This window comes from Schistocerca cancellata, chromosome 3, assembly GCF_023864275.1.
Source record: "Schistocerca cancellata isolate TAMUIC-IGC-003103 chromosome 3, iqSchCanc2.1, whole genome shotgun sequence".
Classification (NCBI taxonomy): Eukaryota; Metazoa; Arthropoda; class Insecta; order Orthoptera; family Acrididae; genus Schistocerca; species Schistocerca cancellata.
In genome coordinates, this window is record NC_064628.1 from 388,510,052 (window position 1) to 388,537,527 (window position 27,476).

Below are 27,476 nucleotides of genomic sequence, written 5' to 3' on the forward strand. Positions count from 1 at the left end.
ATATAATTGTTTTCGAATACTTAAGTTCCTTTCTTACTATTCTGAGTTCATTCTGTAACTTTTCGCACACACACGTTTTTAACGGGTCTGTTTTGATTTCGTCCATATCGTCACTGTCAGTACGAAAACAATCACTGCATTTCCAGCTTCTAGTCAAGTTGTGCCACAAATTTCTCTTCTCCCCAATCCTATTCAATACCTCCTCATTAGTTATGTGATCTACCCATCTAATCTTCAGCATTCGTCTGTAGCACCACATTTCAAAAGCTTCTATTCTCTTCTTATCCAAACTATTTATCATCCATGTTTCACTTCCATACATGGCTACATTCCATACAAATACTTTTAGAAACGACTTCCTGACACTTAAATCTATACTCGATGTTAATAAATTTCTCTTCTTCAGAAACGCTTTCCTTGCCATTGCCAGTCTACATTTTATATCCTCTCTGCTTCGACCATCATCAGTTATTTTGCTCCCCAAGTAGCAAAACTCCTTTACTACTTTAAGTGTCTCATTTCCTAATCTAATTCTCTCAGCATCACCCGACTTCATTCGACTGCATTCCATTATCCTCGTCTTGCTTTTGTTGATGTTCATCTTATATCCTTCTTTCAAGACACTATCCATTCTGTTCAACTGCTCTTCCAAGTCCTTTGCTGTCTATGACAGAATTACAATGTCATCAGCGAACCTCAAAGTTTTTATTTCTTCTCCATGGATTTTAATACCTACTCAGAGCTTTTCTTTTGTTTCCTTTACTGCTTGCTCAATATACAGATTGAACAACATCAGGGAGAGGCTACAACCCTGTCTCACTCCCTTCCCACCCACTGCTTCCCTTTCGTGTCCCTCGACTCTTATAACTGCCATCTGGTTTCTGTACAAATTGTAAATAGCCTTTCGCTCCCTGTATTTTACCCCTGCCACCTTTAGAATTTGAAAGAGAGCATGCCATTCAATGTTGTCAAAACAATGCTAGAAACGTAGTTTTGCCTTTCCTTAATCTTTCTTCTAAGATGAGTCGTAGGGTCAGTATTGCCTCACGTGTTCAAATATTTCTATGGAATCCAAACTGATCTTCCCCAAGGTCGGCTTCTACCAGTTTTTCCATTCGTCTGTAAAGAATTCGCGTTAGTATTTTGCAGCAGTGACTTATTAAACTGATAGTTCGGTAATTTTCGCACCTGTCAACACCTGCTTGCTTTGGGATTGGAATCATTATATTCTTCTTGAAGTCTGAGGGTATTTCGCCTGTCTCATACAACTTTCGCACCAAATGGTAGAGTTTTGTCAGAACTGGTTCTCCCAAGGCTGTCAGTAGTTCTAATGGAATGTTGTCTACTCCTGGGGCCTTGTTCCGACTCAGGTCTTTCAGTGCTCTGTCAAACTCTTCACGCAGTATCATATCTTCCATTTCCTCTTCATCTACATCCTCTTCCATTTCCATAATATTGTCCTCAAGTACATCGCCCTTGTACAGGCCCTCTATATACTCCTTCCACATTTCTGCTTTCCCTTCTTTGCTTAGAACTGGGTTTCCATCTGAGCTCTTGATATTCATACAAAGTGGTTCTCTTTTTTCCAAAGGTCTCTTTAATTTTCCTGTAGGCAGTATCTATCTTACCCCTCGTGAGACAAGCCTCTACATCCTTACATTTGTCCTCTAGCCATCCCTGCTTAGCCATTTTGCACCTCCTGTCGGTCTCGTTTTTGTATTCCTTTTTTCCTGCTTCATTTACTGACTGACCGATTTCACACTAACGTAGATTCCTGGGGGGAAAAAAATCCTGCCCCATAGCTGGAAGAAAGCACTGGTCGCAACCATTTACGAGAAGGGTAATAGAAGCGATCCACAAAACTACGGCACTATGTCCTTGACATCGATTTGCTGTAGAATCTTAGAGCATATTTTGAGCCCAAATTTAATGAGATATCTTGAACAGAATGACCTCTTCAAGGCTAACCAGCATGACTTCTGAAACCATCGATCATGTGAAACCCAATTCGCACTTTTCTTACATGATACACTGAAACCTTTGTTAGGAAGATGCGGTATTTTTTGATTTACGAAAATCATTTGAGTCAGTACTACATCTATTCATATTGTGAATAGTACCATCACATGTGCTATCAAGCGAAATTTGAGACGGATTGTGGATTTTTTGATAGGGAGGACGCAACTGTTACCTCGGCTGGAGAGTCATGGGCAGCTGAAGAAACTTCGTGTGTGACCCTTGCTGCTCATGTCGTATATTAATGACGTTTCGGACAATAATAATGGTATCCTCAGAATTTATGCAGGCGGCGCAGTTACCTGTAGTGAAGTACTATCTGAAAGATGCTGCGTAAGTATTCAGTCAGGGCCTGATAAGATTTCAAAGTGGTTCGGAGATTGGCAACTTGCTTTAAATGTTCACAAATGTAAAATTGTGCCCTTCACGAAGCGAAAAAACGTAGTACTCTATGATTATGTCAATGAGTCACTGTTGGAATCAGCCAATTCCTACAAATACTTGGGTGTAACATTTCGTTGTGGTATGTACTTGAATGGTCACATAGGCTGTCATGGGTAAAGCAGGAGGCAGACGTCGGCTTATTGTGGGAAAATGCAATCAGCCACTCGTGCGACCCCTTCTGTAATAGTGCTCAACAGTTTGTCAGAGGTCTTCACTATGTTTTCTTAATTACGAAATCAGGGGGGGGGGGGGAGGGCTTGCAGCAAGATTAAGCGTTCCTAACCAGGTCGCAGAAATCGACGCTATGTCATTGATCTGAGGGATATGGCGCAAATATTCGTTGCCGAGGGAGACGCGGCTGTTTACTGAACTGCTGCGCCACTGCCTTCCTGATACGGGATCTCGAAAACGGTGGCTGTGGCTACTGTGTCGATGTCGGTGTCATCTCTGGTGCTTGATTGATCGGCATTGTGACAGTGTCGGTGCAGTGAATTGGGTATCTGTCGAAGGACGTATCTAACTGAGCTGTTGTAGTAGACGCAATTCAGCGCTCTTTATATTTTGAGGCAAAAGATACAAAATTAATCATTTACAATGGCTGAATATGTGGAATTTCGTGCGGAGGAAATGATTAAAGAACTTGAACAAATGGAGAAACTTCAATTGTTCGACAAATCGGAAATTAGGTGAGAAAACCACATCGGTATCATACAGTACATAGCTTGCTGGTTTGTTTATTTTTGTTTGAGAGACAGCGCAACGCCCATGATACAAGCGGGTGGCATTTGTTACTTGAGCCCGAGACACAACTATTTTGTGGCAAAGCATTGCTATGACTATTATTGTTATAGTATCTTTATGTACAGTAGTAACAAATAGTCCTAAATGTGCTGTGCATTTGGATTCGATCTGTCGCCTAAATGCACAGTCTACATCTGAAAATGATTTTTACTATAGTTCTACTGCACTGTAATGTTGGTTTTTGGATGACAAAATTTAGTTTATAGCTCTTTTATACAGTGATATTCGAATAGTTAAGTGCAATATGGGGTAAAAGTTACGTCTTGGAACCCCTTGCATTATTCAATATGGCGCAGACGTGAACTTCAGGCTTCGCTTCGGTCCATTTGTTACCACAAACTTTATTTGGCATTTGCATTTGTTGGATTCGTAACTGACTACGAGATTGCCGCCTTTGAACATATCCTGGACCTCGTGCTAAGCCACAGTTCAGTCTCACAAAAGCTTCGATTTGGTTAATGTATTAAAATTTTGAAAGCTGTAGGTTAATTTGAGTTAAATATCAAATTGGTTAAACATAATGAATTTGTTTTGTGAATAAAGTCTTTCAGATACTGCTGTCACCAGATCAGACCTTAGAACTTGTAAATAGACGTTGAGAGGCACCACCAGTAATACCTATAGCTATGTGGGATTGGTTTTTCCACTGAATGTTGTATGAAAAGTTAGAAGTTTTGATCAAATGTTGATAGAAGCCAAAACAATAGTTTGAATAAGAAAATACAATAAGCGATTTTTCAGGGCTATTTATAAATATCCACAATGATCACATACTCAGACATGAAATATATTTCTCCAGTACCTACATACATTATCAAGTTTGTATGCATGCCAATTTATTCACATATCTTAACTCTTCTTTCCGTGCTGTGACCAATTCTACATACTCTAAAACATCGAATTCATCATATCCTTTGTTTTTATCCAGTAATAGCGCTATTTCTTCAGATTTTGTTGATTGCTGCCCTCTGTGATTCTGATTTGGTTGCAATCGGAAGAGAGTGAGCCACCAGTGCTTTGTGTCCAGCTGCTACCAATTTCAGTTATGTATTGAAAGTCTGTGATGCACTGTAGTATTCTTTCCATAGTGAATGTAGTACTACAGTATTGATTTGTTCATATACTTGTTTTGAACTGAATGATAAAAGTAATTTCTGGTCCACCCTCTTTGAAAATCATTGGAGATGAACAATGACAATATTTAGTGAAACACGTCCAGTCTTCCTTTTTGGTGTGAGACTCAAAGCTTGTGTGTTCTCTATGCACTGTGTGAAGAGGGTGGAACTTGTTGAACTTGCACCACTCCATTCCATGCAGTGAGCCTTTCTGTTGGGTGGATAAAGCTTTATCTACACACTGCAAGAAATATATCTTTATTTTTTTTACTGAGTTATTTGCTCACTAAAAGTTCAGTACACACTAAGTCAAAGCACAGTTTAAACCTATACTCAAACTTCATTTATGCGTAACTGTACAGAAGTATAGGAGAACAGTAGAAGAGTTGTAGATATGACCTTCATTGATTGACCTCCAGCAGATGAACATACTATATGAAAAATTTCTAAGTGGGCCATTGGATCATAATGCACAAATATCAGTGCTAAACTGAGTAAATGCTGAGGTGTACACCAAGCTATTAATCAAAAGATTTGGAGTTGGGGATGCACTTGCAATGGAAATGTATAATACCGGTCTTGAAGAGAACACCAAGAAGAGTATAATCAAACAATGGAAGATCCAGGAGGAAGAGGAAATGTAACAGTATTATGAAACGGAAAGCTGCTACACATTACATGGAAGAGATGCTGAGTCGCAGATAGGCACAACAAAAAGACTGTCACAAATTAGCTTTCGGCCAGTCGGGCCTTCGTCAAAAATAGACTAACACACACTCTCTCTCTCTCTCTCTCTCTCTCTCTCTCTCTCTCTCTCTCTCTGCAGTCTCTGGCAACTGAAGCTTCAGTGTTCTGTTTTTGACGAAGGCCATACTGGTGAAAACCTAATTTGTGACAGTCTTTTTGTTGTGCCTATCTGCGACTCAGAATCTCCACTGTATGTCAAGAAGAGTATAATTTAGACATATTGTTGATAGGTATAATAAATTGGCCCTTCTCCATTTAAATAAAACGTATATAGAAAAACATTGCCAATTAGCAAACTGTTTGGATATCTGATAGCATTAAAATATCTTGGAAAAGAAGTAGGAGCTTTATCATGATATAATAGCCTACAGATAGTCAGAGCCAAATTATAACTAATGTTACTGCAGATAGAAACTTCTGAATCATGTCATCAGATAGGCAAAAGCTATACAGGGCAGAACGTGGCTACTCAACTTATTACACTGCTTTGTGTACGAGGATGCAATTTTTAGTGCTCCAATACATCGTTATTACATACAGTAATAAGAGTTTAATTATTGTATCCTCTTAACAGTTGGGAAATTAAGTCAAAGGTTTATTGGTACGAGAAAGGTAAGATATTCAACCTGAAAATCTCAAATTTATTTTAAAATTTGGTGTATCCAGTGAGCAAAATAAGAGCTTGAAAATTGCTAATTTGCAGAGATATATGACAACTGTGAAGAAAGTTGCAGGCTAGCTAAGTATGAAGTTGGGAACTTGTGTAAAATTTACATGCATCTGTCCCATCATAAATTACTATAATCCTGGTTCTATTCCACAGCAATAAAACTTAACATCATGGAAAAGCTAATGAATAGAGCTTTACATTGGTATACCGCATGACACGTTTCTAAGAATTTTCACAAGTAGTCACACTGACCTTGACTTTTGACCTTGAATGCCTAAAAACTTATTTATTTCATGTTCCAGAGATCCACATTGTGAATATATCGCAGAATATGGAACATGTCAGATTTACAAATTTGTTATGATGTAATGTAAATAGTGCTGATCAGTTACATGTTAGATACTTTAAGCTTAGGTTCTGTTACAAAAAAGTAAATTTTGAAGTTAAATAAACATTACAGAAACATAAAAATTACAGAAAATATAGAAAAATAAATATCTTTTACGATAATAAATATAGACAGGATCACAAATAAAGATCTGGTAATATGTTTGAGAGTTACAGGTACATGGGTACTATTCATTCTGGTAAATAAGAGCTCATCATCTGTGAAACAATTTGTGATGGGAGGGAATTAAAAATCACTCAGCCACTGAAATGCCCTTCTGTACCATAATCATGTCTGCATGCTCATAATAGATATCATCTTTTCTTCTAGTGTCAGGACTGTGATACACACTGCTAGTTTTGAAAAAGTGCTGGTTTTAACTTCAGGGAGAATATGTATTGTGCAGTGGATGTGAAGATTTAAAGTTCCTTGAAAAGATTTCCGCATGTGACTGTAGTGGGCCGTCTGCTTGTAATTCTTAGGCACTTTTCTCGCAAGTGGCATAGTGAACATAACTGGTGCTCCGGGCACAATACTTTATTGGCACCCTCAACCCCAGCCCGACACACACAGTGGTGCCTGCAGCAGAGCCCTTTATTAGCTCCTCCTCCTCCTCCAGAAATCCATACAGTAATATAAGGGGCATTCAAAAAGAACCAGGTTAACATCGCAGCCCCAGGAATTTTATGAGACAGCCATTCACTGCCTTGTGTCACAGTGGGACAAGTGTCTCAACAGCCAGCGTCAATACTTCTAATGTACGGATACTGGTTTCTGTAATTATGTCTTCGGCTCATTTCTTTTTGAACGCCCCTTATATAATAATAAAGTTTACTCTAATGATAATAATATATTTTCTGGAAAATCTTGTTTCTCTTGGAGACCATTTGGTATCGCTCTGTAAGTGGTGCCTTGGACATTATGCCCCACCACCACCCACCTTGCTATGCCACTGGGTGGTAGATTTCTTCAGAATGTGATTCCATATGTCATAATGACAAAAAATAGCTATAATAAGCTGATTTAATGGTTCCCATATTTTTTGTGAGAGCAGACAATGCATAAAGCATAAGTTGGGGAATTCAGTCTTTTGCTCAGACTCAGCCTATGGTCTGCTGTCAGTATGTAAGCCCATGTATTTTGAACTGTCCACCATAGCTATTTGTATGTCACCTACTTTTCTTCCTGTTTCATCATCTTCAGAGATTGTGTGAAACTGAATTAAGTTTTATTGCTATTAACAGAAAGACTGTTTATGCTGAACTAATTCACAGTATCCCTAAGAATCTTATTAGCTGATGCCTCAAATTTATCTATTGAATTATCAATAATTAATGTAGTGTCATCAGCATAGATTGTGAATTTACAATTGTCTGTACAGAGAATGAACATTAATAAAAATAATACATTGTAAGGGGACCAGAATAGAGCCCTCGGGCACTCCCAAGTGTGATGGCACCCCATTCCAATGATGCTGGGACACCTTCTGAACTATCCAGTACAATTTTTCGTTTTCTATTTGAAAGATAAGAATCAAGCCACTTACCTGCTGCGCCAGTTGTACTAGATATGTAGGTTTGTGTAAAAGTATTGTAGGTGACTAGCACATTCAAATGGTTTTGATAGATCACAAAATATTCCACCCATTTTCATCTTTTTGTTAATGGACTAAAAAATGTTAGTAGAAAATACTAATATTGCATCTTGTGATAACCCCATCTGAAATCCAGAATAACTATTGTTGGTGATGATATTCTCACTGAGGTGCTTAAAACACACACACACACACACACACACACACACACACACACACACACAGTCGCTTCTATTGACAGTAATTCACTTCAGTAGAGACATATTGTTGAGGACCAGGTTGCTTTGTGCATGTATAACTATTTTAAGCACGTGTGCTCAGGGATGAAGTAGCAGTAGAGTGCTAGTGTCACTATTTAAAATTTTTAGTCGCCCAATAAAATGTTGAAAGGCACATGTGGGAATGTGACAAGTACCAAGCACAGTCACAAAGTGGAATGTCGTACATAAAATAATCGTCAAAGTGGTTTTCTTAGCATTAATATTAGTTAGTCGTGGAATTGTGCAACATTAACTTCATTCCAATTATTTGAGTGGGGTAAAGCATTTTGCTATCACTCTCCTGTAAGTAACAAATGATCAAATGAACGCTGTATGAAAAACAAGCTTGGTAAAAGTTTTTATAAAGCCACAGGGATCCAGTAGTATCATGTTTCTGATTTTAAGGATTTTGATGTTCGTAAAATTCAAGTGGTTCCAGATCCTGCATGATTTTGAACAGATTACAGGACTTGTTTGTGCCTATGACATCATTGTTTAATTAATAGTGTTGATTAATATTAATGTGTCTGTAGAAAGCCGGCTGGAGTGGCTGAGCGGTTCAAGGCGCTACAGTCTGGAACCGCGCAACCGCTACGGTCGCAGGTTCGAATCCTGCCTTGGGCATGGATGTGTGTGATGTCCTTAGGTTAGTTAGGTTTAAGTAGTTCTAAGTTCTAGGGGACTGATGACCTTAGAAGTTAAGTCCCATAGTGCTCAGAGCCATTTTATTTTTTTGTTTGTAGAATGAAGATATAATTAAGTAAATTATTCTTAATCTTTTTTGAGCGCGTTTTGTTATGGTGTATGTTGAAATGTCTTCACAGTTAACGTGGAATAGCCAAATGTGAATTTAAATTTAAGCATATAACTCTAATAATTTAATAAATTATCACTAAATAAAAATAATGATTTGACATCCTTCTTTGGTTTTTGGCATATTATATCCTAGTAGCAAGTACAAAGCCCCACACAGACTGTGCAAAGATGCTGAGTTTATGAGTAAAATAAATTTTTTTAATAATTTTATTTATGTTTTATTCCCACTGGAACACCATTATGAAATTTGACACGCACATTAACAAATAATTTACAAGTAACACACACTTTTTTTTTTCCAAAACATTTTCGAAATTAAAACCCAATTTCCTCTTGGGAAAATTCAGTGTTAGTTCATACTTTTAAAGCTTATAAGAAACTGAATAAAATGGTACAAATTTTAGTTGTGTAAGTCAAATAATTTTTGAGACGGTGATGTTAAGGCTTCAAAATGTAACAAAAAATGATATAATTTTGGAAGTTTTAAAAATTAACAACTCAGAAATGAAAGGTCCACAACAAATTTCATTTGGGATTTTTTGTGTGCTAACTACTGCTGCTATTAATGTACCAAAAATCATCAAAATCTTTGGTTGATTGCCCGTAAACTGATCCAGTAATCACTGTTCTTTGGTGTTTGTATGGTTTTGTTGAGAATGTTATTGTTCTGTTTGTAATGCCTAACCTTATTCAGATCATTTGATATCTTGGCTGCTGTATAAAGTCCCTTTTCATTCTACAAGAAATTTTGATTTCATTAGTAATCCAAGGTCTGTGACCTGATTTAAACAGAGTTTCCTTCACTAACTTTTTAGGAAATTTCTATTCAAATGGACTTGTAAATTCACTGCTAAACATATTAAATTTACAGTTTACATGAACAGCAGCATTTACAGGAGACCAGTCCACATGCTGCAGTTAATGTCTAAAGTTTTCCGTTGTGTGTCTTTATAATCCTAATATTTTTCGAATGAAATTTACTTTTCTTTTTTACATTTATGTGGCTTATGGTGAGACAGTTGACTCTAAACTATTTTTTTTTCTGAAATGTTTACGTATCTGGTAGCAATTTTAGATGCAAGTAAAAATAATGTAACTCAATTTATTCATTGACAAAGAATAAAATAAAAATGCCTGTTACACATACCATCCACACTATGAGCAATTGAAGATGAATAAAAACCATTTGCATGCCTTGAAAAATTGTGGTTAGTGTGTAGATAAGAACTGTAAACAGGTGAGAGCCTAAATCGGTGATCAGTCTCTCACTTGAGGTATATCTTACATTTCACTGTTAAGAGTCAGCTAGGGTGCACAAATGTGGTACTATAACCTTACTCCAGTACTGTAAATGAAAATGACATCATCAGTGTAATTTTAGTTAATCTGAGAGAATTGTACATTCAATTTTGCAAGCAACATCAAAATATCAACTTTTCTAGATTCTGAGTAGAGGTTGAAGTGGTGCATACCTGTTGATGGCGAGGCTTTTGTGTGTGTGTGTGTGTGTGTGTGTGTGTGTGTGTGTGTGTGTGCGCGTGTGTGCGTGTGCGTGCGTGTGCACGTGCCCAATTCCAGGGAAGGACTGTACAATAATTCATTGCACATAAAAGGCAGATCTGAAAGATGATGATATCATAAACATTTGTAAGGGGATGCATGCCAACAGAACTACCGTAGTCACACTTCAGCTGCCTGTGACTGACTTCTGTGAAAATCTAACCCAGGTGGTTGATGATTTGAAGCAGCATCATTACATGTTACTAGGAATATTTGACCTGTTCTGAAAATCTAGTTATTTTAGTCTTTGCTGAAAATCATATTTTCTTGATGGATGCAGAGACACCTCTGGGATAATTCTCAGGCAACCCTGCACCCATATACAATATCTGTTCAAAAAAATTCCAGAACTTTGTCCACAACATTTTTCTGCATGTACCTTATACTTATTGTGCACAGTCTCCTTTAAAATATTCTCCTCCACAATTGATACGCCACTCCCATTGCTGTTTCAACTTCTGAAAGCAGTCAGTCTTGGTATGCCTCTTGTTGGATCACACAAAGTGCTGTCTACGAATTTTCTTTTATCTTGTCTATCATTGCAAATCTTTGTCCTTTCAGCACCTCAACATCATAACCATAGACCCACGTCTCATCACCAGTTATGATTGTCTAAAGAAACATCTTATTCTCATTTGCACGATCCAAAAGCATTTCACAGATTGCGGGCGAAGGTCTTACTGGTCTTGACCCATGAGCTGGGGACAAATGTGGCGGTAAGATGTATTCCAAGATACTGTGTCAGGATTTCATTACATGATCCAATTGAAATGTTACATTCTTCTGCAATCTCTGACAAACAGTCTTCGATTGGCATGCACAATTTTGTTAACGTTCCTAACATGAGCATCATTGGTAGACGTCAAAGAACGCGTGCATCGTCAGTCATCTTTAATTTCCTCCTGGCCATTCTTAAACCATGTGAACCATTTGTAACATTGAGTACAGTTTAAGCAGACATCACCGTAAGCTTCCTGCACCATTTGGTTTTTCTCTGTAAAGCTTTTCTTGAGTTTCACGCAAAATTTAATGCAGACACATTGTTTCTCTAACTCCGCCATCTCAAAATTCGCAGACTGTGAGGTTCAACATTCTACTCAATACTGCACAGAACGATAACTAACAGACATATAACAATGAAATATTTGGCAGTTACACCATAATCGCAGATGTTTGCAGGGCTGCAACCCCATTTTGCTCCAACACACCATTGGCGCAAAGTTACAAATGTTTCGGAATTGTTTCGAACAGACTTTGTACACTACATTACAAATTTAACAATTCTGTAATATCTAAGAGCCTGTGCTGTATACCTGAAAACGTGCAGCACAGTACCACAGTTCAGCATGTTTTCTTGATACATTTTGTCAGGATTAAAAAATATGAGTACTTCAGTGTTGGTGCTGCATCACAGTACGAAATTACAAGAACCTCACAAACCTGAATGAGCTGCTGGAGACGGCAGTCGTGTGTGCGTTTGTTTGTTTGTTTGTGTGTGTGTGTGTGTGTGTGTGTGTGTGTGTGTGTGTGTGTGTGTGTGTGTGTGTGTCCTTTTCTTCCTTTTCTGAAGAAGACGTTGCCTGAAAGGCAGATGTGTAACAGTCTTTTTGTTATGCTTGTCTGCAACTCAAGATGTCACCTCCTTAAACTGATTTCTACAAGATAATCGTGGGTGAGCAGTACATATTATTCTTGTACCACATTTTTGAGCAGTAAAGACTTTGTTTCTTAAAGATGAGTTGCCCCAGAAAATTTTTCCATATGACATTATTGAATGAAAACATGCAACACATTCAATTAAACTGATTTGCGTCTTTCTGAGATTTGCAATGATTCTAAGTGCAAATATTGCTGAACTTAGTAGTTTCAGGAATTCCAAAATGTGCTGTTTCCAATCTAAATTGTCATCAACATGGACACATGAAAGGTTTGAAGTTTTCTCCCCTCACCATGTGTTACACTTTCCATTGATGTAGTGGCTCTAGATGCGCAGAATGGAGTATGTTGTGTGTGCCTTTTTCAAGTTTAGGTTGAGACGACTCTCAGAAATAGTCATCGGTACCTTCAAGAACACTGTTTACAATTTTTTCTGTTACTGTACGTATGCTTGGATTGATTACAATACTAGTGTCATCGGCAAAAAGAACTAACGCTTCTTGTTGTGGGACTACACTGGTTGGATTACTAAGTACAAGTTTTGATAATATAATATAAATGGATAGGAAAAAAAAAGAAAGATCTACTCATCAAGCCGTGGAAGGGAAACACATACACAAAAGGATTTAATTTTTACAAGCTTTCGGAGCCAGTGGCATCTTCTGGCTGAAGAGTCGAAGGGAAGGAAGAGGGCTGAAGGAAATGGACTGGAGAGGTTTAGCGAAAGGGGTACAGTTCAAAAAAGTAACCCAAAACCCCGGTTAAGAGGAGACTTACTGGACAAGATGAGAAGGAAAGACTGATTGTTGGACTGCACCGGAAGACATTTGCAAACCCGAGAGCTTAAAGTGGAAGACAGGATAGTATGCAACACAGAGATTACTACTAAAACATTGTGTAAGAGTTAATAAGAGTGAAAAGCTAAGTGCATTGTTTGCAAGAGAGATGGGAGGGGGGACGGCGAAAAATAGACAAGTCAAAAAATGAAAGATATGTAAAACTTAATTGGAGGGAAGGAAGGGATAGTTACTATGAAGAAATACTCAGATGGGAGGAATTAACATAAATTAAAGCTTGGTGGGTGATGAGAACCAAGGACATGTTTCAGCGCTAGTTACCACCTGCGGAGTTCTGAGAAGCTGGTGTGTGTGGGGAAGGAATCCAGATGGCGAGTTTGGTGAAACAGGCACCGGGGTCATGACTGTCATGTCATACAGTATGCTCCGCAACAGGATATTGTGTGTTGCCTGTATACACCCTCTGCGTATGCCCATTCATCCTGACTGATAACTGGGTGGTAGTCATGCCGATGTAAAAGGCCCAGCAGAGTTTACACAACAGCTGGTATATGACGTGTCACTTCAAACGTGGCTCTCTCTTTGATAGTATATGTATTGTCAGTTACAGGACTGGAATGGGTAGTGGTAGAAGGGTGCATAGGCAAGTCTTGCAGCAGACTGATCACAGGGGTAGGAGCCATAGGGTAGGGAGATGGGTGCAGAAGGAGCATAGGGTCTGGCAAGGATATTGTGAAGATTGGGAGGGTGACGAAAAGCTATTCTAGGGGTAGTGTTTAAAATCTCAAACAGAATGGATCTCATTTCAGGGCATGATTTTAGGAAGTCATGGCCTTGTCGTAATAGCTGATCGATATATTCGAGACCAGGATAATACTGGGTGACAAGTGGTGTGCTCAGAAGTTGTTTCTTGTTTTAAAATGTAAGTACTGTTGTTTGTTATTAGGTTTGATGTGGATGGAAGTGTGTAGCTGGCCTTCAGTGGGGACGAGCAACTTCAAAGAACCATTTTCTGCATTCTTTTCTTTAGATATGACTTTATCCATTAGTTAAATGTACAATCAATCCCATGAAACCTCAGTTTGTCTAGGACAACATTGTGATTCATACAGTCAAATGACTTTGGTACGCTGCAAAAAATACAAACTGGCACTATTTTGTTATTTAATCCTTGTAAAATTTGGTGAGTGAACATTCTCAGTAGATAAACTTTTATGAAATCCAAACTGTGATTTGCTGAGGGTACTATTGTAGCTCAAGTAAGATACTATTTTAGAATATATATCACCACCTCAAAAATTTTGAAAAATGCCATCAGAGAGAGGCTGGTAGTTTCTGACATCTCTCGTATTGCCTTTCTTAAAGAAGTGTTTGACAACAGCATATTTCAGTCTCTCAGGCAAAATTCCTTAAGTTGGTGATGCATTACATATTTCACACAAGACAGGGCTTATTACATGGGAATAAATCTTGAGTATTGTAGTGGTAACAGTATCAAAACCAGATGAGATTTTATTTTTGAGAGAATATATAATAATTTCAGAAGGAGAAGGTGTTGAAACATTCATGTGATTGAATTTTATTTCAACATACTGCTGTGATTTTTCTCTTGAACCGTTTTCTCCTATACTTCCTACTATGTTTAAGAAATGATTATCTGTGCTACTGTTTAAAGAAAAGTTGTCATTTAAATTTGTTACCAAAAGTCTCTAAAAATTCTTGTCCAGTTTGCTCCAGATATCAACACATTACATTTGAATGGAGCTAGGGTATATATTTTTTAATATGTTTAGGTAGGAATTGAAGGTGATAGCACTTGATTAAACTTAAAGAACCAGAGGTCATAAAGAGTTTGAGAGAGAACATTAGGGAACGGTTGACAAGAATAGGGGAAAGAAATGCAGAAAAAGAAGAATGGGTTGCTTTGAGAGATGAAATAGTGAAGGCAGCAAAGGATCAAGTAGGTAAAAAGAAGAGGGCTAGTAGAAATCCTTGGGTAACAGAAGAGATATTGAATTTAATTGATGAAAGGAGAATATACAAAAATGCAGTAAATGAAGGAGGTGAAAGGGAATATGAATGTCTCAAAAATGAGATCGACAGGAAGTGCAAAAAGGCTAAGCAGGGATGGCTAGAGGGCAAATGTAAGGATGTAGAGGCATATATCACTAGGTGGTAAGCTAGATACTGCCTAATGGAAGATTAAAGAGACATTTGGAGAAAAGAGACCACTTGTATGAATATCAAGAGCTCAGATGGGAAACCAATTTTGCACAAAGAAGGGAAAGTAGAAAGGTGGAAGGAGTCTGTAGAAGGTTTATACAAGGGCAATGTACTTGAGGGCAATATTATGAAAATGGAAGAGGATGTAGATAAAGATGGGAGATATGATACTGCGAGAAGAATTTAACAGAGCACTGAAAGACGTAAGACGAAACAAGTCCCCGAGAGAAGACAAACTGCTAGAAGCTGATCTCGGGGGAAGATCGGTTTGGATTCCGTAGAAATGTTGGAACATGCGAGGCAACACTGATCCTACAACTTATTTTGGAAGATGGGTTAAGGAAAGGCAAACCTACATTTCTAGCATTTGTATACTTAGAAAAATCTTCTGACAATGTTGACTGAAATACTCTTTCAAATTCTGAAGGTGGCAGGTGCAAAATACAGGGAGCGAAAGGAGATTTATAATTGGTACAGAAACCAGAGTCGAGGGGCATGAAAGGGAAGCAGTGGTTGAGAAGGGAGGGAGACAGGGTTGTAGTTTATCCCCAGTGTTATTCAATCTGTATATTGAGCAGACAGTAAAGGAAACAAAAGAAAAATTTGGAGTAGGAAGTAAAATCCATGGAGTAGAAATAAAAACTTTGAGGTTTTCAGATGACATTGTAATTTTGTCAGAGACAGCAAAGGACCTGGAAGAGCAGTTGAACGGAATAGACAGAGTCTTGAAAGGATGTGAAAGTAGTTTATATGGCTTGTTGACTTATCATTAGAATATACAGAATCTGAATCGTCCAAAATGTAATCCTACGTGTTTGCAAAACTATGCAAAACTCTCGCATTGAAACAGTTATCCGTAGGGATCCAGCAGCTGGGGAGGTCTGTCTCATATCTTGAATACCAATGAGACCAACAATTTTCCCGTTCTTTTTAAGCGACTTCAACTTCCAATCAAAGTTCCGTTTGTAACAACAGTAAACAGGGCCCAAAGTCGGAGGGAGGGTGGAAGCGATGGACAGAGAGGGGGTGGGGAGGAAATGAACATAAAGAGAGGGAAGGAGGGGGGAGAAAATGGGCAGAAGGAAATTGCAACATATATTCTAAGCAGATACATATTTAGCAATTGCAAAACTTTGCCAAGTTCACTAGTTAATTTGCTACCTGTGACTCCTCATTCAGTTCAATAGTGAACTGAGTGAGTTGGCACAGTGATTAGCACTTGGACTCGCATTCGGGAGGATGACAGTTCAAATCCTCATTCAGTCGTCCAGATTTAGGTTTTCTGTGATTTCCCTATATGGCTCTAGGCAAGCCGGTATGGTTCTTCCGAAAGGGGGTGATATCCTTGACACAATCTTACCTTGTGCTCCATCTTTAACGATCTCAATGTCGATGGGATGTTAAACCCATTTTTCTTTCCTTCAGTTCCTTTTCTGAGGTTGGTTGTCCTGTCTCTCGTTTCACTACATTCCGTATAGCCTTAGGTGTGTTGCTGGCATTAGTGTTTTATGACATTATTTGCATGTTCCTTAATTTTTTAATAACAGCTGTTCTTCCAGTTTCGGAGAACCACTTAAATTGAACAAGATGGGTGACATATCGCAAACGTGTTGCAAACCTGTAGTGACATTAATAGGTTCCGATAACTTTGAACCGCATTTGATCTGTACCACATTATCTCTGTACATTTCAATAACAATTTGTAAAAGGTGATCATCCATACCTATATCTTTCATAGCTTCCTGCAGCTTAGATCTAGGGACTGTATTGTAAGCTTTTGCTAAATCTACAAAAGCAATGTGTAGCTCCTTCCCTACTGCTATAAATTTCTCCATAGTTGTTGTAAAATAAATAGGTTATCTGTACATGATCTGTTCTGCCTAAACCCGCTCTGGTTTTCCCCAATATGCTGGCCAACATTTTGTCTAATTTTTTCAAACATTATCTTGCCAAATAAGCGGCTCATTGTACAGTTGACACTAATGCCTCTATAGCAGTTTGTGTCTTTTCTATTCCCTTTCTTGAAAATAGAAACCATATATGACTTTTTCCATTCTGAGGGGATTTCAGTCCTTTTACAACAGTTGTTCCTTAGGCAGGTTATTCGTTCCTCAAATATCTTCCTCCAGCCTTCAATAACTCAACAGGAATGTTTCCTGGACCAGGTGATTGTCCCTTCTTCATTTTAATTAAGCAAAATTCAACTTCCTCTATTGTAATATTTATATTTCGATCTGTTAATTCCGTCTTCTCTTCATTCCCTTGCGTGTAATATGGCCTATCTTCAATTGAAAGGTCTGCATAATGCTTTTTCCATTTCTTTAAGGGAATTAGGTTGTCTACTGCTTTGTTTACTCGTGTCTTCTTCATACTAATAATTAATTGTCCTCCGCACTTCTGTTGTTTCGGATCCACCTATTAGACTCTAAATTACAATACATTTCTGTTCCCACATCTTGTTCTTTTTTAATTTAATTCTGTTTCTAAAGGGGACACAGTCGTGAACAGGCAAAAAAATCGTTTTTTTTTTTTTTTTTTTTTTTTTTTTTTTTTTTTTTTTTTTTTTTTTTTTTTTTTTTTTTTTTTTAGTCTTATTAGATTCGGAGTTATTAATTTGTTCGTGAAGCATGGTAACTAGCGCCACGTCCATTTTTGCTGTGTCTTGCGCAGTAGTCAGCATTGACTATAGTACAACAATCATTTATGTTCCACGGATATAAATACTCTTTATTTGGGTTGCAAGAGAGAATTGTTATTCTGATGTTTGCCAGCCTGTCTGCATTGTCGACTGTCGTTTGTCAGTTTCTTCATCCTAGTTATTTACATTTTGGTGTTACAAATGTAATGATTTTGTGAAACGTTATAACACAATGGGTAAAATAAGGAAGTTTGGATATAAGCTAAAGTTTCGTGGAAATAAATATGTAAAAATAAACTGTGAAACTGCTAGTTTTGAACAGAGGGCAGAAAATAATATTGAAAGTGAAGTCAGTGCGAGTGTCAGTGCTTCAAGCAAGAAGCTTCTAGGTGCTGCCGGTTTTCCAAGTGCCTCTCAAATGCATGACAATGCAATATGTGGTGTGAACAGTGTTTCTGTTGTTACTGACACAAACATTCTGATCTCCATTAGGCTATTAGGTGAACTTAAAAAAAAACACACAAATTGTAAAAACTTTTACTTTGCACGAAGATGTGGTGAAAACCAAGGGAATTGTTTGTAATTTAGTTTTGACATGTTTGGAATGTAGCTGTACTGCCAATACAATGTCATCCCACGCAACAAGAAGCAGATTGTATGAAAACAATATAAGATTAGTGTATGCACTAAGATCTATTGGAAAAGGGTGAAGTGCAGGTGCTGTTCTTTGTGCAGTGATGAACTTTCCTCCACCTCCAAGAAAGTTTGATGTTTACAACAAGACTATTGGTGCAGTTATAGCTGAGGTAAGTGAATCTACAATGTTGAAAGCAGCCAAAGAAGCAGTTCAGTTGAATGATACGAAATCTGACCCAAGGCTAATTTCTGCTGGTTTTGATGGCAGTTGGGAGAAACGTGGGGCATATATCCCTAAATGGCATTGTGTCAGCAACTTCTTTTGTTACTGGGAAGGTTCTGGATATTGAAATTATTACTAAGTTATGTGCAATCTGTAGCAAAAATCCCACTATACAACATGTGTGCAAAAAGGACTATGGTGGTTCTAGTGGAGACATGGAAGTGGCTAGTGTTGCTAACATTTTCAAAAGGTCTGTGCAGTCAAGAGGTATCCTCTATACAGACTATCTTGGGGACGGGGACAGTAAGGCCTATCAGAAATTGGTAGAAGATAAACCTTATGGGCCTAGAGTCAAAATTAATAAACTGGATTGTATAGGACATGTACAGAAAAGAATGGGATCACGACTTCTAAAGACATGTAAGGAAAAAGAGTTAGGTGGTAAAGGGGGCCTAACAAAGGCTGAAATAGACAGGATCCAGACTTATGATGGTATGGCCATTAGAAATAACTGCAACAATGTAGAAGCAATGAGGAGAGCCATCTGGGCTATATTCTTTCATAAAATTTCAACAGATGAGGAACCACAACATAACCTTTGCCCACAGGGACCTGACAGATGGTGCAAATTCAACAACCCAGCTACATCTTCCAGCTATAAGCACAAACATTCAATTCCAGAAAAACTCCTGCTAGCTGTGAAACCTATTTTCAGGGACCTTAGCCAACAAGAGCTCTTGAAAAAGTGTCTCCATGGAAAAACTCAAAACCCAAATGAAAGTTTGAATTCTGTCATTTGGACAAGGCTACCATAAACTGTTTTCATTAGAAAAGAAACAATAAAATTTGGTGTTCATGATGCAGTGATGTGCTTCAATGCTGGTGTGTCAAAGAAGACTGATGTATTAAGACTCTTGGGAACAAAGGGTGGTATCAATACTGAAGGGGACTGAAAAAGATTGACATAGACCATATCCGTTATGCTGATATTTCTGCAGGAAATGCTACCAAGGAGGCCAGGATAGCCAGAAGATCAAAGAAAAGAAGATAAAGATCAAGAAGCTGAGCCACAGTATAGCCCTGAAATGTTTTAAAAGTGTGTCTGTATGATACTGTACATTACTTTCTTGCATGTAAAACTTTAATACTATTTTTCTCAAAACTACATTTTTTGACCTTCTGGTACACTTTTCTCAAAACCTATGACTGCTACAGACATCAGACTTACAGTTTCTCTTGTTAATACAACAATGATTAATTAGATAAAAAAATAGACCAGAATGATTAAAAGAACAGATTTACAAGCTCCAAGGTGTTTAGAAAAGTTTTAATTTTTTGTCTTATAGAACAAAAAAATGATTACTCATGAAATATATAAAATACATTAACCATTTTTATGCGATTTGAGAATGATGTTTCAGCTGTACACTGTAAAAGTTTAAGGTCTTTATCTCCATTAGTTACTTCAGAAAGTGTACCTGACATTTGCTCATTTTAGCATTGATTCCGTATGGGAGTTCCCTAGCGACTGTGTGCCCTTAATTCATAATTTGTTGTCTGGTAGTTTTGTGTGTCCTGTAGTGATTTAGTTGATAACCATTTTTTGTAGAGATCTTTCTTTTCCTTAATCAACATCTTCAGGTCATCAGACATACACGGAGGATCCCGTGTAGCTAGACTCTTACTCTCAGTCCCTAATACCTCTAGAGAAATTTTTGTAAGTGCTTTTTTAATATTTTCATATTCTACTTCAACAATTTCATTTTCTGGAATCGCTTTTTCTAATCTACGTTGAAATAAATACTTTATGCTGAACTGCTTCAGGAGAAAGAGCTTCTACTTTGCCTGCTCTAATTTCTCATGATTTCTGTGGTCAGCCACTTGTCCAGTTGTTGATGGTTTTCTCCTAAATGGGTATATCAACTTTGCTAAAACTGAGAAGTGACCAGACCGACAGTTGGCTCCCCACATGCCTCTACAGTCTTGACCTACCATTTTTGGCCATTGCATGGTAATGATGTAATCAATTATTGATTTCTGCTGTAATGATGACCTCTCCCATGTATATCTGTGGATATCTTTATATGAATAGTGTGTGTTCAGAATTTTCAAGTCATATTGGTTACAGAATTGTACAAGATTTTCTCCAAAACTATTAATGACATTTTCTCCAGAACTATTAATGACATTTTCTCCACATCTTCCTACTACTGCATCATTTACTTTTGAGCCAACACTCGCATTAAAATCTCCTGCCATTATTACTTCTTGGTTCATTTTGTCTTGGTTGAGTAGATGGTCTAATTTCTGGTAGAAATGGTCTTTAGTTTGCTGTGCCGCATCATCATTTGGTTACACCCCTGTTTTAACTGTTTCAGTGCCATATACCTTGATGGTAGTAGTGACAATTGTTTCGCATAAAAATGCGTAGTCCTTGATGTAAGAGCTTTGTTAATTAGAATGGAAACGCCTGCTTTTGCTCATTTGTTTATCAACTCCAGACCAAAAATGGATGAAATTTCCAAATGTCTCATTCCCTTGTCCCTTCTTTTTTGTTTCTGACGGAATAATTATGTCCACCTTCAGTCGACTAATTTCATTCTCTATTTCAGTGTGTTTGTCGGGCTTTGAACGTTCCATGTACCAACTCTCAAAGTCCTTTTCCTTGCCAATAATTGTCGTAAAGAGTTTCTATCCAATTTCCAAGACTCCACTTTAGAGTCTTGAGCTTGTAGAAGTTTTTTGTGGATAATGGGGTGCTGGCCCATTGACCCAACCCCCTAACTTGGAGGACCAGGATATGATATCCGGGTTTACTCCTCTAGGAGGGTTGGATTCACCACGCCTATAGAGACTCCCCCTTCCCTAAGTGAGATATATTTAGTCTGACTCCTCCATTGAGGCCTGTCCAGCTTGAGTGGCACTGCCAGTAGCTTCGCTACCACCGGCATAGCCTTCAACTTAGCTGCAGCACGCAAACCCTCCCGCCCAGTATTGAAGGTATCTTCGATAATGCAGTGTCCCTTGGGAGGATCTCAGTACAATACAGTTAGTACAATATGCTGCCATTAAAGAACAGATGTTGGCTTACTGTGTTATTCCCTATGTAAGTTTAGTTGTTGAGATGGCTACACAGCCTGGAACTTTGGCTATTACCCATCCCACATTTTTGTTGTACTTATGCCTCACAAGGGTGAAACATGGCATTGCCAGTAAACTGCCACTGACAGTTTTAATAATGGTTAATAAAGGTCATTTTTCCCCTCTAGTGTTGTAGGTATCTACCTCACTGTTCTTCTCAAAATGTGGTAGATTATTTATCACAAATTTCATTTGAGAATATACGTATTGTGACGGTGTAGTTTAAATGTGTAACTCTTCAAGGAAATACCTACATGATGATTGCGGATGAATATCTTGTATTATTCTCACTGTTAGTTTTCGTGCAATCAGTACTTCCTTTCTATATGGTGTCACCCCAGTATATTATTCTATAAGACATTGTTGACTGGAAATATGCAAAATATGTCTGGAACTTGATCCATTCGTTTCCAAGACTAGCTGTTATACAAAGAGCAAAGATAGTCGAACTTTATTGTTTGAGCAGATCAGTAATATACTTCTGGTTCAAGTTTTCTTCAGTATGTACGCCCAAAAAATTGGAGCATTCTGCCCTATTTACTGACTTCTGTTCATGTGCTACATCAATTGTTTGTATGGCTCAGTCATACAGAATTGAATATATTGGTTTTTCTCACAGTTTAGGGATAGCCTGTTTAAAGAGAACCACTTAATAATTACCTTCTTGTAATTTGGGTCCACAGCATCTATGAAGTGTTTAAATAATGTCATCATATTTAAGCTGTTAGCGGTTTATTTTACAATTGCAGTTTCAGTGTTACTCCCTGTGTTGTATTATGTTTTGTAGATGCTTGAGAAATGCCAACAGCTAAAGCAAGAGTACATCATTTAAAAAATACACTTAATAAGTCTTTGAATAACATTATTAAAACACTCAACTGTTGCTTTCTCTGTAGTGAGATTTACTATAACCCTAGTATTGTCTGCAAAATGCACAGTTTCTACTTGTTGAATGTAAACGGAAGGTCATTCACATATAGAAGGAATAGGTGTAGACCCACAATTGAACCCTTTGTGATTTCTTTCAAGTCACTAAAATTTTCTACACCTCCAACATTATTTGAATTATTTAGTACAACTTTTTGGATTATATTTTTTAACTGATAGGAACCAGTTGCGAGTAAAGCGATAAGTTCCATAAAACTTGTGGTTATCTAAGTGTGTAACATGATCTACATTATCTAACACCTTGACAAGATCACAAAAGATTCCAAATGATGATATTTTAATATTTAAGCCTAGTAATATTTGGTGAGGGAATGTAAATAGCATTCTCGGTCCAGCAACCCTTCTGGAATATGCTAAGTAAATTGTTTCTACCTAAATATGAGACAGTAAATTACTTTTCAAAGACTTTGGAAAATAGTGTCAGTAAGGAAATTGAATGATAATTATTTAATTCTGTGTTATCACCTTCCTTCTAAGCAGGTCTAACAGTTGTGTATTTTTATCTTCTGAAAAAATTCCTTGTGCCTTTGATGCATTACATGTCTCATTAAAGGCATTACTTGTTAATATTAAATTAGAACAGTTTTTTAGAATTCTGCTAGGCATTCCAACACCATATAGAGTTAATTTCAGTGAAGGGTGTTGCTGGTACTTCTAGTTGCTTAAAGTTTTGTGGAATAACATTTTTAATTTATGTACAACTACATTTATAATCTGCAAACCACCTTATGTTTTGGTGCAGAGGGTACTTGGTGTATCTACTGTGTCACTTTCCCCCTTTCCTGTTCCAGCTGTGAATGATTTATGGAAAGAATGATTGCTAGTTAGCCTGTGCGTGTGCTCGGCTCTCTCTAATTTTGTCTTCGTGGTCTTTTTGTGAGACAGACAGAGGAAGAAGCAGTATATTGGCAGATTCTTCAAGGAATATACGCTCTCAGAACAGTAAACCAAACCATGATGCAGATGCCTCTCTTGCAGCATCTGCCGCAGAAGTTGACTGAGCACCTCCGTGATACTTCTGCGCTTGCTAAATGAACCTGGAATGAAACATGCTGCTATTCTTGGAATCACATCTATTCCCTGTTTCAATCCTATCTGGAACAGATCCCAGACTGATGAACATCAGTCAAGTATTGGTTAAATGAGTGTTATGCTTCTTCAGCTCACCCATTTAATTCTATTTCTTTGGCTAGATTAAGAAAGTGATTGACAGTTCACAAGTTGCAAATTATACTTTTAAGGGTCATGACATTGTCATTTAGTTTAATTGTTAGGGTATCTCACATACTGAGTGGCTGTCCATCTCCCATTTGACAGAATCCCATTTAATTTTAATCTTACTGTCTCCAACATTCATTTATGCTAGGATGTACATGCTTTGTAACTTTTTCGTTACTTTCCTTAAACTATTACAGTATTTTTTGTTTAGTACACAAATAATGTCTGATCTTACCTTAGTCTGACATTTATATAAATTTCCCTCTTCCTCTAAGACAAGATTTTAATTCCCTTAGTTATCCATGCTTGCTTGTTTTTTAATGGATTTTCTGGATATCTTTTTAGGAAAGCAACTTTCAAATATGGACACAAGTTTATTATAGAATAAATTGAATTTGACATTAACATATCTTTCTATATATGCATCATCCCATACCATTTTTTAACTTACTTTTAAAATGTTTTACCTGCTGTCGTTAGTATGCCTCTCTGTTTTGTATGACCCTGCCTCAGGGTTGTAAGGTGCCGTATTGTGCATTGTCATTAACTGTGCATTGTGATTAGATAGTACATTAACAATTTAGTACACATTAATTGTTTCAGCCTGAGCACTCTCTATAAAAATATAATCAGTCGGGTTCCTAGTCTGTTGCTGCATGTGCATTGGAAAATTGACTACTGAAATTAGGTCAAAACACCCAAATAAATCATTCCAAATTATTTTTCCTGTCCTCATCTTTTAAGAAATCTACATTGGAATCTCCCACAAACTGCTAACTGTTTCATCCTGTCTGCCAGGTAGCTCAGTATGCAACTGGATATCTCGTAAATAGCTGAAAGTTTCCCAGAGGGGAGACAGAGAGATCATTTTGATAACCATAGAAGTGACAAATTAAATTCACTGTACATGGATAGCGATGGTACAAGGACATGTTTTTATCAATATAGTGCTTTTTCATTCAGTCAGTTATTTCAAATGAAACGAGTCTCTGCGGCCACACCATATGTATGAATGTTTTTCATTCGCTCTCTGGGTTTGAATGGTTTCACTTATTGTGAGACAACCAACTGACCCAAGTATCTGACATTTAAATCTGTTGTTTGAATGTTTTCATTTAGTCTCTGGGCTTCAGTGATTTCTCTTGCATATTTTTTCAGCCTTTCCCCATCTGAGGTGACATCAGGGTCTGGTGTGTGGCACTGCTGCCATCAACTTTCTGCTGTTCCCAGGATCACAGGCGGCACAAAGAGATGGCCTGGCTGTGCGCAACTGCTCGCCAGTTACGCAGCACACATTCGTAGTTCCCCTGAGCATCTGAATTACCGTCTCCTTTTCCCACCTGCAGCAGTCCATCTCCCGCATTGGTGGCCCAGGTCAGGGCTAACGATTGTGGTTAGCGTGTGGTCCCTTCTCTCCGAACTGGAGTCCTTCCCTTTACCACCTCTACTTGTGGTTCGTTCATGTACGCCTCCATGGTGTACGCCTCGGCTGCAGCTTCATCTGGACCTTTCACGTGGCCCTAAGGACTCCATTATCCCACAGGCTCTCCATCACTTCCTCTCAATTCTTGATGTGGCCCCTGAAGTGGTTTACACCGATGGCTCGATGGCTGATGGTCGCGTTAACTTTGCCTACATGCATAGCGGCCATATTGAACAGCATTCCTTACCTGATGGCTGCAGTGTATTCACTGCAGACTGGTGACCATTTCTCGTGCACATCAGTATCTCCGTTCATGCCCTGGGGAGTCTCTTCTTTTATGTAGTGACTCCTTCAGCAGCCCGAAAACTAATGACCAGTGCTACCCTTGTCATCCTTTGTTAGCGTCCATCCAGGAGTCCATCTATGCCCTGCAACGGTCCAGTCGTTCAGTGGTGGTCGTCTGGACCCCTGGTCATGTCGGAATCCCAGGAAATGAACTTGCCGACAGGCTGGCCAAACAGGCTACACGGAAACCACTTCCCGAGATGGGCATCCTCGCAAGTGACCTATGTTCGTTATTACACCACAAGGTTTTTCAGCTTTGGGAGATAGAATGGCAATATCTCAGTACGCACAACAAACTGTGAGCCATTAAGGGGACCACGAATGTGTGGAAGTCCTAGATGAGGGTGTCTCGCAGGGACTCAGTGGTTCTCTGCTGGCTCCGCATTGGCAATGCGTTGGCGACCCATGGCTACCTCTTGCGCCGTGAAGACTCACCTCAGTGTTGGTGTGGCACCAGGTTGACATGTCCTTTTTTGGTTGCCGGACTCATTATCATTGATTTTAGCAGACAGCACCTCATTGGCTGATTTGGTTTTACATTTCATCCATGAGGGTGGGTTTTATCATTCAATCTGAGTTTTAGCACATGTCCTTTGTCCCTCTGTGTCCTCCACCCTAATACTTTTAGGGTGGAAGTTTTAACGTGTTGTAGGGTGGCTGGCTTTTCCTTTTTATTTTTGTGGTCGGCCAGCCACTTTAATCTGCTTCATTGTTTTACTCTCTTCTAATTGTTTCTTGCATCTCTCTTTTGTTCTCTTGTCCTCTTTTGTACCTTGTAGTGTTCATTGCCTCTCCTTCATTATTGTGGCCTTTCCTTTCTTTCCGTTTTGTGTTATATGTTTCATATATGTTATTCTCATCACACTTGTGGCATTGTTTTATTGGGAACAAGGGACTGATGACCTCATAGTTTGGTCCATTCCCCCCTCATTTAAACAAATTAACCAACCAACCAACCTGGCTGTCAGTGCAGTGCAAGATCCATCCTCTGCACTAACAGGCCTCCCCCTCACCCCTGTGAGACATATAGGCGATCAAATGGTTTCTAACTTAATGGGCGTCAGTCATCACAGCTTTTCAGTAAAACAGGTTTGGCTTTGTTACTGTTTTTTCTTCATATACCTCTGAGGGATAAAAAACAGTAACAAAGCCAAATTTTAACCTCTCGGGGCCCCCCCATGAACCATGGACTTTGCCGCTGGTGGGGAGGCTTACGTGCCTCAGTGGTACAGATAGCCGTACCATAGGTGTAACCACAATGGAAGGGTATCTGTTGAGAGGCCAGACAAACTTGTGGTTCCTGAAGAGGGGCAGCAGCCTTTTCAGTAGCTGCAGGGGCAAGAGTCTGGATGATTGACTGATCTGGCCTTGTAACACTTACCAAAATGGCCTTGTTGTGCTGGTACTGCGAACAGCTGAAAGCAAGGGGAAACTACAGCCATAATTTTTCCCAGGGGCATGCAGCTTTACTGTATGGTTAAATGATGATGGCGTCCTCTTGGGTAAAATATTCCGGAGGTAAAATAGCCCCCCATTCGGATCTCCGGGTGGGGACTACACAGGAGGACGTTGTTATCAGGAAAAAGAAAACTGGCGTTCAACGGATTGGAGCGTGGAATGTCAGATCCCTTGATCGGGTAAGAAAATTTAAAAAGGGAAATGGATAGGTTAAAGTAAGATATAGTGGGACTTAGTGAAGTTCGTTGGCAAGAGGTACAAGACTTCTGGTCAGGTGAATACAGGATTATTAATACAAAATCAAATAGGGGTAATGCAGGAGTAGGTTTAATAATGAATAGGAAAATAGGAATGCGGGT

At 38.5% G+C, this 27,476-nt stretch overlaps 1 protein-coding gene across 1 annotated transcript in view; it reads left to right on the forward strand.

The window, feature by feature from the left end:
* The first annotated feature begins 2,863 nt into the window (after positions 1–2,863).
* LOC126175100 (U3 small nucleolar RNA-associated protein 6 homolog) overlaps positions 2,864–27,476 on the forward strand; it is a 124,923-nt gene continuing 100,310 nt past the window's right edge. Inside the window, exon 1 of the mRNA XM_049921653.1 lies at positions 2,864–3,146. Within this exon, the coding sequence (XP_049777610.1) occupies positions 3,055–3,146 (92 nt within the window). The 5' untranslated portion in view covers positions 2,864–3,054. The remainder of the gene's footprint in view (positions 3,147–27,476) is intronic.